The 11,929-nt window shown below is 34.2% G+C and overlaps 1 protein-coding gene across 1 annotated transcript; it reads left to right on the forward strand.

The window, feature by feature from the left end:
* Positions 1 to 3,528: 3,528 nt before the first annotated feature.
* On the forward strand, positions 3,529 to 5,264 carry LOC123918659 (serine/threonine-protein kinase UCNL-like). The gene has a single exon (XM_045970747.1). The coding sequence runs from the start codon at positions 3,604 to 3,606 to the stop codon at positions 4,894 to 4,896; it is 1,293 nt and encodes a 430-aa protein (XP_045826703.1). The 5' UTR covers positions 3,529 to 3,603; the 3' UTR covers positions 4,897 to 5,264.
* The last annotated feature ends 6,665 nt before the right edge of the window (positions 5,265 to 11,929 follow it).

Here is an 11,929-nt window from a genome sequence, read left to right on the forward strand (position 1 = left end):
CACCATATTTTCAGTATTTTGGGAAGAGATGATATTTAGCTAGGGATGTTTTTTGCTCTAATTAGCGACAAACACGTATATATTCATCAAAACATAGATTGGGTACTATGCGCGTCAATCTTTTGGTTTGAACTCTCGAGACCTTATTAATTAGATACATTCTCTCAATAGTCTTAACACTCTTGTGTGGATATGGATTCCCTGCAATCACAATTATTAGATTTGATCAATACAATTTGATATATTTTATAGTGTTAAATCTGGAGCATTTGATTTCATTCAAAGGATACAGAACGAATTGACTGCATGACTGCACCATTCCTAACTGCATAGAATCCATATCCCTCTTGTGTCTCATTGTTCGAACTTGAGACGTTATTAAATTAGAAGAGATCATATCACTTCATTCAAATGCTCTTAATTTTATTTTATTTTCAATTAATTCATTTAGATAAATATTAATAAAGGAATTCTATGGTGTGGGAGGGATCATGGCTGACAAGGACATCAACAAAAGTCTAAAGGGCTTTTCACTTTAAAGTGCATAAATGTTCCAAACTTTGTCATGGGTGGAGAATATAATTAATAACAAACCAGTACATTCCTTCTACCAGCTTCCCCTTACTTGGGTTAAGGTGGGAGCTTATATTTTATCCAAGCAAATGATGACCAACAGAAAAGCATATGGTAAAACTTCAAAGGTAAAGTAAAGTCATATTTCAAAATTTGGAGTGGGGTTATTATGTCTCCAATATATAGAGACTCAAAGGTTTGGCCAAAAGCAAAATAGTATGCAAAGATCTCATGTGGGGGTGGGGTTATTATGTCTCCAACATATATAGGACCAAAAGATAGCCCAAAAGCAATTTAGTATACAAGTATTTCATGTAACCTAAAGTTGTGTTATATGGGGTTCATGATGAACTCTTTTCCAAAAAGCACCTCCCCTTGGTTGTATATTTGTGGTATCTAAATGGCTAAATTTATGGAACAAACCGACAAATTCTATTATATTAGCAATTATCTATAATAAATCGAGAAAAAAAGTTATTATTAATAAAAGTGACACTAATTTTTATAAAAAAAAAATTGACACTAATAGTTATTTTACGACTGTGATTTATATAGAATTTGAAGTTTGAACTTTGTCACACATATAAGCTCTTACCAATAAGGTGATATCTCGTATACCAAAAAAATCTAAAATTGATCGCAGCAAATAATAATATGCACCTACATTTCATTTCAATAACCAACATTTAAATTTAAGTGAGATTGAACTTTGATCTCTTAAAAAAATCTCAAATATAAATTAAGTATTGTGCATGAATAGTAAAATATTTTGCATCTAGTACATAGTTACAAATAAGAAAGAATATCATTGCTAAAAGGACTCATATATCTCAAGTGCTTCAATCAATGAAGTGAAATGCATTCTTTGAATTTGAACTCAAAATCACTAATTAAGTATTAAGTTGAAAGAAACTAAACAATATTCTTGAATACTTTATTAACACTTAATACAACAAATAGGACAATTCAAATAATTGAAAGGTATAACTTTCTAATCCTTGTAGAAATATTTACAATTCGTTGGTTTGGGGTTATGAATACAAATAAAAGATGATTTGGTATAAAAATGTGCACAATAGCTCTTGTGGAAAAAGACACGTGTCATTATGTTATTGGTCAGTTGCATCACATCTGCATTCTGTTAAAAGAAATTAATGGGACCAATTTTGATAACGAAAAAAAGTGTAGGATTTTTTTTAACCATAAGAAAAATGTAGGGACTATTCTTAACTATATGATAAAATGTAGGGATTAAAAACATATTTAACCCTATCTTTTATATCATGAGTTAGTTGGTATTAATAATAATATATTTTGCATCTTAATTCCAAATAAAAAATGTTGGTTGGAAAGCTAGTTAATTAATTAGAAGCTAGCAATTAAAAAACATAGAGAGTGGAGATATATTTATTTCTTAATAGAAAACGACAAAGTTGCAAGAAGTGTAGTCACGTTCACCTTAAGATTAGGGGAACCCCCATGTGATCAATAATCACATAACCAATTTGTTTTGTCATTTTGTTTAGATCAATTCTAATTGCTATGCATACGTCTTTTTCCTATTTGTCTTGCCCTAGTGCCCCTCCATTCCTTTTTGCTTGATTTTCGGCAAACAATAAAAGTCGCGGCCATTTTGTCTACTTCCATAAGAATTTCTGAATTTTATGTTATTCTTGCTAACATTAGAGTTTTGTTGTTTAAGTCACGATTTTGACGTTAAGTTTGTTCGTCATTAAGCAAATACTATGATTGTTTATAGATTAGTTAAGGTGGTCATTTTTCATGTTAGTTGATAGAGTTACGATTTTTTCCTCATTTATATCTAGAACTATTAATAAATTATATGAGTTGAATTTGTTTTATTAAAAATAGAATCGCAGCCTAATTGTTTTATTAAAACATCAAAATATAGACACTATATGTAGGTGGTGATTCTTGTGTCTAGTGAAAACACCTTTCAGGCAAAATGGTTTTGGATTAGGTGTGCTTCGGGTTGGGAAGATCAAGAGGACTCCATGTCCTCAGATAGATAAAGTATATATATATATATATATATATATATATATATATATATATATATATATATATATATATATATATATATATATATATATATATATATATATATATATATATATTTGAGTGTAAAGGAATCACGTTAATACATTAATCTTATATATTTAAAATACACTATTATAAATTATAATTGAAAATAATTATCATATATAGTTAGATTCTCTAAAATATCATATTAAATATCGAAATAAAACTAAATCATATTGAGACGATAGCTCAATGGTAAAAGATTAACCTTGTAATCTCAAGGTACCAAGTTCAAATCATTTCAAGGGCATTTGTAAAATGATCATTAGTGTCGATGATTAATAAAAGTTTCTCCCCTCCCCAATTTTTTTTATAAGTTTGTGGAGAGTTTTCTTGTAATTTAATGGATGTTGTTTATTTCACATTAACAAGTCGTGTATATATATGTCACGTCAATTAAAATATAATAAATTATATTATTATTTTTAAGTCCAAAAATCTAAAAAAAATATCAAAATTGTGTGATTATAAAATGGAAAATCAATTTAGTGAATAAATAAGACTAAAAAGACAAAAAAAAAATATAATTAAATCATAGAATTTTTAACCAAGCCAATATTCAAATTCCATAAATACTATCTTGAATTTGGTTCAAACTATTTCCACCCTAACACCAAGCAATGCTCAAATTCCATAAAATAAAAAATACTACGTTGAATTAATGTTTGTCTAACAAAATAATAGTGTGGTACGCAATGTTTTGTAGTTAAGAAGTAAAAGTAAGATAAGAAAGAAATCCTAAGGCAAAAAGATTATCATTAAACAAATACAATAAAAAAGCATAAAAAAGTAAAACCCAAAAACAAAGTAAAGCCTATAAAAAACCATATAACCAACCAACAAAACAAAACCATATTTCTTCATAACCCTTTACACCTTTATTCTCTCCTCTCCTCTCATTTTCCATATTGAAACTTTGAAACTAAAATGGAACCAGCTCCACCCTCATTGGAGCTAGACCTTGACAACCTTAAAGCACTCAAAATCCTAGGCAAAGGTGCCATGGGCACTGTCTTCCTCATCCACAACTCCACCGCCACATCAACCACCACAACCGCCACAACATTGGCCCTCAAAGTCGTCGACAAAACCTCCATCCACGCCAAACTCGACGCCGTACGCCGCGCCCGTTGGGAAATCCAAGTCCTCTCATCCCTCTCCCATCCATTCCTCCCTTCCATTCTTGGAACATACGAGTCCCCACAATTCTTAGCGTGGGCCCTACCTTATTGTCCTGGTGGTGACCTTAATGTCCTCCGTTACCATCAAAACGACCGCGTTTTCTCTCCATGTGTCATTCGTTTCTATATAGCTGAAATCCTCTGCGCTCTCGACCACCTTCATTCCATGGGCATCGCTTATCGTGACTTAAAACCCGAAAATGTCCTCATTCAACATTCCGGCCACGTCACGTTAACCGATTTTGATCTCTCTCGAAAACTTAACCCAAAAACCGTTACAAATAATAATAATAATAAAACCGTTGATCCTAATTTACCTTCACATGATAGAAATCTTCCAGAATCTTCTAGAAAACACCGACGGAATTTCTCACGGTGGATCCCTCTTTCGTCGGAAACTTCTCATCAAATTCAGCACAAGATGAATGGTTTGAATTTGAAGAAAGCGAAATCAGCACGAGTTAGTCCGGTGAGTCGTCGGAAAACGAGTTTCTCAAACGGTGAACGATCTAACTCGTTTGTTGGAACGGAGGAGTATGTTTCGCCGGAGGTTGTTCGTGGTGACGGTCATGAATTTGCTGTTGATTGGTGGGCGTTAGGGATTCTTATGTACGAAATGATGTACGGTACGACGCCGTTTAAGGGGAAGAATAGGAAGGAAACGTTTAAAAATGTTCTGACGAAGTCGCCGGAGTTTGTTGGAAAACGGTCGGAGTTGACGGATTTGATAGAGAAGTTGTTGGCGAAGAATCCGACGAAGAGATTGGGTTATTCGCGTGGTGCTGTTGAGATCAAAGAGCATGGGTTTTTCAGAGGGGTTAATTGGGAAATGTTGTTGGAGGTGATGCGGCCGCCATTTATTCCGGCGAGAGATGACGGTAACGTAGAATTGTCGTCGGAGAAGTATTCCAATGGCGGGGTGGATATTAAGGAGTATTTTCAGCGGTTGAAAACGCCGCAGTCGTTGCATCCTTCGCCGTTAATGTCGCCGTCTCCCAATAGGTTTAACAAGAAAAATGTTTCGTTAACGGAATTCTGATGCACGTGTAAGAGTTAGTTATTTTTTATTTTTTTTTTTAGAATTATTATTGTAATAATTGTAATTTCTATGCACATAGAATAATGGTAGATCGTGAAAAAAGGGAAAAGCAAAATTAGTTGGTTTATGCTTTAAAGTTTGAACTATGGCAATGGCAATATCATATGTACATGTGTAATCAAGACTTGTAGAAATCTAGTATGGATAGTTCAATCTTTTGCTTCTAGATTAGACATTACTTAACTCTGTTTAAAATTTGAGTTAATGATTGCATTGTTGCTCTTTTTTTTTTTTATTGGAATAGAAATGTAATTAACACAAAGTCACATGGAAAATGATTCTCTTATGTCACACGAGAGTTCAATTAATTTTAAGCGCTTGATTTTGTCGAAAAGAGATAGGAAAAAAGGAAAAGCTAGTTTAAGAGTGAGGATTTGTCGACCTGAAAAAAAATGAGAGAATAAATAATTTAGAAACAATTTTTTTCCAAACACAAATATGTTTGCTTTACATGCTCAAGATCAATGTTGGCTTGATATCAAGTAACAACTGTCAATATGCGAGTTAGGGCATATACCTGCAAACAAGGTTTTAAATTGCGGACCGCATCACCTGATGCGGCCGCAATATTGCGGATGCGGTAGGCACTGCAACCGCATCGGACCGCAATTGCGGTGTGAACTCAAATCACACGTGATGCCGCAACGCAACAGCATTTCACTGCAACACAACGGAGTTTTGACCGCAACGACCGCAACGGTTCTATCCAATATTCCTTTTCGTAAAAATTCAGAGAATCTCACCTTTATTTTTTCCTTTATGTCCTTTCATTTTAGAGTTTCTATCTTCTTATGTCTCAATGAGTTGTCGAGTAGATGACTAGATGAGTTGTTGTGTGAGTTCAATTAGTTGTTTCCCTGAATATCAATATTCATCAATTTCAGCTTCCTTTGATCCCGTCCTCTTTGCATCACTATATTATGTAACTCTTCCCTTCCCTTCACTCATATTGTGTTTGGCTATGTGAAGATGAAAATTATGGATCTGAGGATATATTTTACTTTTAATAAAAGAATTGGGTGATGAAATTGTGTTTGTGCGGATGAAAAATTATTTCACGCCGCAACGGCCGCAATTGCATCGCAGTGTCCGCATTAATCGCAATCGCAACACCTGCAACCACAACCGCATCCACGACCGCAACCGCAATTTAAAACCTTGCCTGCAAATGTTCTGACATTCAAGTCAGTAATAAAAGAAATTGGGAGCCAAGAAATATGGATGAAAGCGTTTGGCTCTATAGATGGAGAATATGGATGAAAGTGTTGGAATTGTGAAAAACACAAAGACATGCGCCTTTCATAACATTGCAATGGTTTGATTGTTGGATGGGGAGAGTTGCCTTGGCTTTCAGAGAGACCTATGGGTAGGGCTATGCTATGTTATCTTCTGGAACTTATAGCATCAAAGGATAGGATAGTGTTTGAAAATGAATAAACAGATTGGGAGCAACTTTTCTTTTTGATCAAGTTGAGGCTAAGATATTGGATAAAGGGTGGAGCAAAGAATGTCTTTTCTCTCCGGAAGATGTACTCTAAAACTAGATATGTGGTACGTATTTGGAAGCAAAAAGGACAGGAACCAATCAACATATCTTGGTCTCCTCGGCCACCAATGGTTCCACTAGAGGTAAGCCAGGGCTAGCATGTATAGGAGGGATTCTTCAGAACAATAGAGGCTGTGTATTAGCTCATTTTGCAGCATCAGTAGGAGTTCGAGACTCTAATGAAGCGGAATTTATGGCAATTGTTTTCGCTTTAGAACTCTACCTAGATAACCAAAGAAAAGTACAAGGTGATATTGTAATTGAATATGATTCCAAAAGGACCTTAGCTTGGGTTAACCGGGATGAATCTTGCCCCTAGAACTGACATTTCTTCATTAATAAACTGCAAAATATCCTGCTAGTACTGAAAATGTGATGTTTATTCATACCAATAGAGAAGCAAATTATGAAGTAGACTTGCTAGCTAGCAAAAAAAGGATCAACTATAGAGGGCAGAGAAGTATCATGCTTGATCTGAGATAAAGATATTAACAGAACACTTGAGTAATATGGGTTGATTGTAAAGATGGAGAACAGATTGTTTTAAAGTTGATATGTGAATTTGGTGTTAATTATTTTATGCAGGGTTTAATTACTAAGAAAGGCATGTCAAACTTTGATATATGAGGAGCATATTTGATGAGTTAAGACATTGGAATTAGTTTGACATATTGGAGTGATGTTGTACTACATTGTTATTAGCTATGGAGCATATACACTGCTTGGATTAGGCATGTCTCAGTGTTGGACAAGCGACGATGTCCGACACCGACATACATGACACTAACGTGTATAATTATTACATTGAATTATGTCATTTTTCAAATTCAAAGTATTATCAGTGTTGACTTGTCAGTATCTATGTTGGGTCTGGTGTTCGTGTCCGTGTTCGTGCTTCATAGCTTATTAGGTTGCAATTTGGAGCGTGTCATGGTGATAATGCTTTGTTGTTCTTGCTTTGCTTCACATATTATTTGCAGGTAGTGTGAAATACGGCAGCTGCGGGCGTCATTATGTGGACCGATGTACTTGTAAAAGGTTACACTGCCAAATCATCTTGAATAAGAAATGGTAAAAGTGATGCTTGGTGTTCATTGATCATGCTGGTATGCTACCTGGAGTGATATTTTGGTGTGTTGTGGCCATTATCCGCATAGTATGTGTACTCTCTCATCTTATAACATCCTTGTAGTTTAGTTTTTCTGGCTTAGTGTGAACTTATGATGCTTAGGTACGGGTACGGGTACGGTACCGGTATCCGGTATGGGTACTAGTACACGATACGATATTTTTAGAAAATTTAAGGTACGGATACGTTAATATAAAATATTAGAAAAATTATTTTTAAGTGAATTATTATCATCATGTTTTGAAGATTTAATTTTTTTTGGTCCAGCGTCTCAACTATTTTCATCAAAATTGAGAGATATTTGAAATATAATAAAAAATTATAATATTTTAAGAGATTTTTCAACAGCCGATATGTTTTTTCCGTATTCATCATTATAAATCAACCAACTAAAAGTGGGTACGGAATCGGTGTGTACCATACGAGTATCATGAAATATTCGGTACTGGTACGTACCCAGTACGGGTACTTCACCATTTTAGGAGTACCCATGCTACATGTGAACTTTCACAAGCTGTGATAGATCCAAAGCTTCGTGATGCCTCTTTTATATTAGATCTCTGCGTGTTTGAGCATGATGTATGAGGCAAATTAAGACAGAGGTTGTCTGAAACGATTTATAATATATAACACCTTTTGTGTGAATCGTTCGATTTATATTGAGAAAAGTTTAATTTTAGGATTCGTTTGGTTGCGAAAAGAAAGTAGAAAGAAAGTAAGAGGAATGCTTGTTGATGGAATGAAAGTGAATAGAAAGTAAGTGGAAAGTGAGATGATTTTTAGGTTGTTTGGTTTGAGTGAAAGTGAAAAGAAAGTGAGAGGAAAGAAACATGTGTAAATTTAAAATGACAAAAATACCCCCAACTAAAAACAAAAAGTGATTGGACAACAATTTTAAAATGTGTAAATATTTTATTCATTTTGGACACATGTGTCATTGCAACCAAAAACCATGCACCGTTCGTTCCCCTTTCCGTCCAAAGTTGGGGTGATCACAATTTATGTGGGTTCCACCAAAATACTTTCTTTCCTTTCCTTTTTAAGGTGGTTCCAAACAAAGGAAAGATTACCAATCCTTCTACTTTCCCTCCTTCCTCAATCTTTCCTTCCACTTTCATGTGAAACAAACAAGCCGTTAATCTTGAAATTTTATATATAGTTTCACATTGTAGTGAATGTCAATTGTTAATTTTAGATCAAACGACTCAGATTTTAAATTCAATTTTTTTGTATTAAAATAATCTCAGCGGCTGATTTGAAATCGAATGACTCAAATTATGCTGTAATCGTGGGAAATTAGAACATGTTGATGTTTCTAGAAAATATTCCACCTTAAATTTTAGTTTATGGTCAATTTTTATTTTTATTTTTTTCAAAATGTTCAATACTTTTATATACAAAGAAAGCAAACAGAAGTTATACAATATTATATAATGGGTCTGTTTTCAAAGCATTTTAGGAGAATTAGAGCATATTGAAGGGTCTAAAGAGAATTTTTCTTAGTTTGAGTTTAAATATGGAGAATAAGCCTAATTAGTGTAACTAAGTTAAATGTAAAAAAATGTAACCGAACACTGTTTTTTCGTCCTAGACTATATGAATGCATTTTGAATATACAATGCGAAATTTTTAGAAGTTATACTCCGAAACATTTCAAACTCAAAAAAATGTAATTGCACACTGCTTTACTGATTTTGCACTATATTGGTACCATTTGGAATGTAAAATCTGAAATTAAGTGAATTCGGAAATTATCTTCCAAAAAATTTTGAGGGCAAAATTGAATTTTTGAATGACCTGAAAACAATGTGAGGCGGTAGAAGAGCAATTTTCTTATGTAAATATGGAAGTATGTCATAAAAAGTCCAAGAGTATATTTATCATGGGCCGAATATTTCAGGTCTTGGGCTGTTTTTCCATCACCAGGCCTTGTGTAAGTGGTTTTGAAAAAGAAAAAAATGGGTGAAACTTTTTTCACCTTCCGTATATATTGGATTTTTTTTTATTACCATGATATTGATATGAAGTTTCAGCGATGACTAATCTTCGTCGAGAAATTTATGGGACACATAAGTTGAATTTTGCACTCCCAACCGAATTTTTTCATACGCAGTCAGAAATCGAACTCTGACCACATGCTTAAGGGGGTCAAGACCCTTACTACTTCGATCAATTCATTGTTGATATTATCATCTGTTTAAATCAACCTTATACTTTTGAAAAATTAAACATTTTAAAAATATTATTTTTGTTAAATAATTGAGCTCAGGTTTTTTAAATTTTTTATAATTAAAATTGAATTATATGGAGTACAAAATGTACCCAACCTTACAATCATATGGAGTCTTGGTTCCAATTCTACCTATAAACATAAACCACAAAATATACATAATAATGTTGTTTTAGATTGGACATGGAAGAGCGCCGTTTGTAATAGGGATGGCAAAAAAACCCAAACCCGAGAGACCCACCCGAACCCAAACCCAAGTCAACGGGCGAAACCCGATTTGACTGGGTTTGGGTTTGGGTTCGGGTGACACCCGATAATATGGGTGTGGGTTTGGTATCAGTCAAACCCACACCCGAAACCCATACACCCACCCGAAATATTTTATAATTACCTAATTACCCCCATAGTCTTCCTCAATTTCCTTGGAAGACCTTAAATTTTAGTTGTAATTTAATTTCTTGAAAGTCTATGTTGTAATTTCTTGAAAGTCTATGTTTGAATTTCCTTGGAAGACCTTAATTTTAGTTGTAATTTAATTCAAAGTCTATGTTGGAATTTAATTTCTTAAATTTACAAATTATTTTCAAATGTGCTGCGGGTTTGGGTTTGGGTGGAAAAAACCCGAACCCAATGGGTGTGGGCGTGGGTGTTGTTTTGCCACCCGAACAGCCTTTGGGTTTGGGTGATGATTTCGGGTGTGGGTTTGGTAAGTGTCAAACCCGCACCCATAGGCGCCCGTTCCGTTGCCATCCCGAGTTTGTAACAACTCATATATTACTCTCCAACAGCTCCACTTTGAACCTTATAAATATGACTTTTCATATAGCTCCACTTTAAATCTTATAAAATCTCATTATTGACTCTCTTACTAACTTGAGTGAAATTATTTACAGATGGACTCTCCAACTCGACTATATAGATTTGATTAACTAACTGATCATACTGATTAGAAGAGACCACCACGCCGGCGTTTGCTCCGTTGAAGCCCTTGGTGAAATGGAGGGGGTTGTGTACCTGCAGACACTCCGACGCTCAAGTCAGTTAAGTGTGGAGTGAAGGTTTTCTGTGCTAAATGATACGTACCTCGTGAATGGCAAGAAGTCTTGTATATATAGCCTCAGCGCTGGGCCAAGGCCCTTGATGACATTAATGATCATCAAGTGACTGTCGGAAAACGGCTAGAAAAGTCATGATGAGCAGTTAATGCTCATCATTCCAGTGAACGGCCGTTACAATACGCGTTGGTATTGAGACTGTTGGCTTGTCAAACGTAGCTTGCGAGCAGTCTCTTACGATTCCTCAGTTGCTAGGTTTTTCGGCCCGGTCCAAAACACTGACTATAAGCTCTCTATCAATTATAGAAATAGTTAAAAGTTTAGCTCGCATTAACCTCTAATGGTGTACTGTTTTTTCTTTTTCAATCGATTTAATTCTTTTGATAAAGAAAAATCAAGGGTGATGTGATAGCATCACATTGATGTGGAATCCTTTTGAATCATCTTCATTGAAGTTATCACGTCAATCCTCTAACAACATAGATAGATAAACATCAACTCCGAGAGTTTAGTTTAGTTGTAAAAAGCCAGATTTTGAATTCCGGAGGTTCCAGGTTCGACATTCACTAGTATTTTTCGAGGAATATAAAAATAATTACTTTGTAAGTGTTTTAAGAGCCCTAAAGTCTTCTCTAACTTAGATTATGGTATCATCCCTTGACCTTAAATTTTTTATAATAAAAATAAAAAATAGATAAACATTCCTGATGAGTTACAATTTCTAAAAAAAAATAAAAAATATTATGTCAATTTGCACAATTTCAAAAACCGTTTTAGTTAATGCTCAATTTATGAGAACTAATTTCTCTACAAAATTTGGGTGTGACTGGTAACCACACATGCATATCCACATCAAGATATTAATTATGCGAAAGCAATGCACGATATTAATTAGGCTAAATTACATAATAATTCTTTGTGGCCAAATTCTAGATTACTAGGGCCTCATTTTCTTAAGAAATTGAGCATTAATATCAACAAAAAATTACATATATTTTAGTTAGTGTAAAAAA

Source organism: Trifolium pratense, linkage group LG3, assembly GCF_020283565.1.
Source record: "Trifolium pratense cultivar HEN17-A07 linkage group LG3, ARS_RC_1.1, whole genome shotgun sequence".
In the NCBI taxonomy this organism is placed as follows: Eukaryota; Viridiplantae; Streptophyta; class Magnoliopsida; order Fabales; family Fabaceae; genus Trifolium; species Trifolium pratense.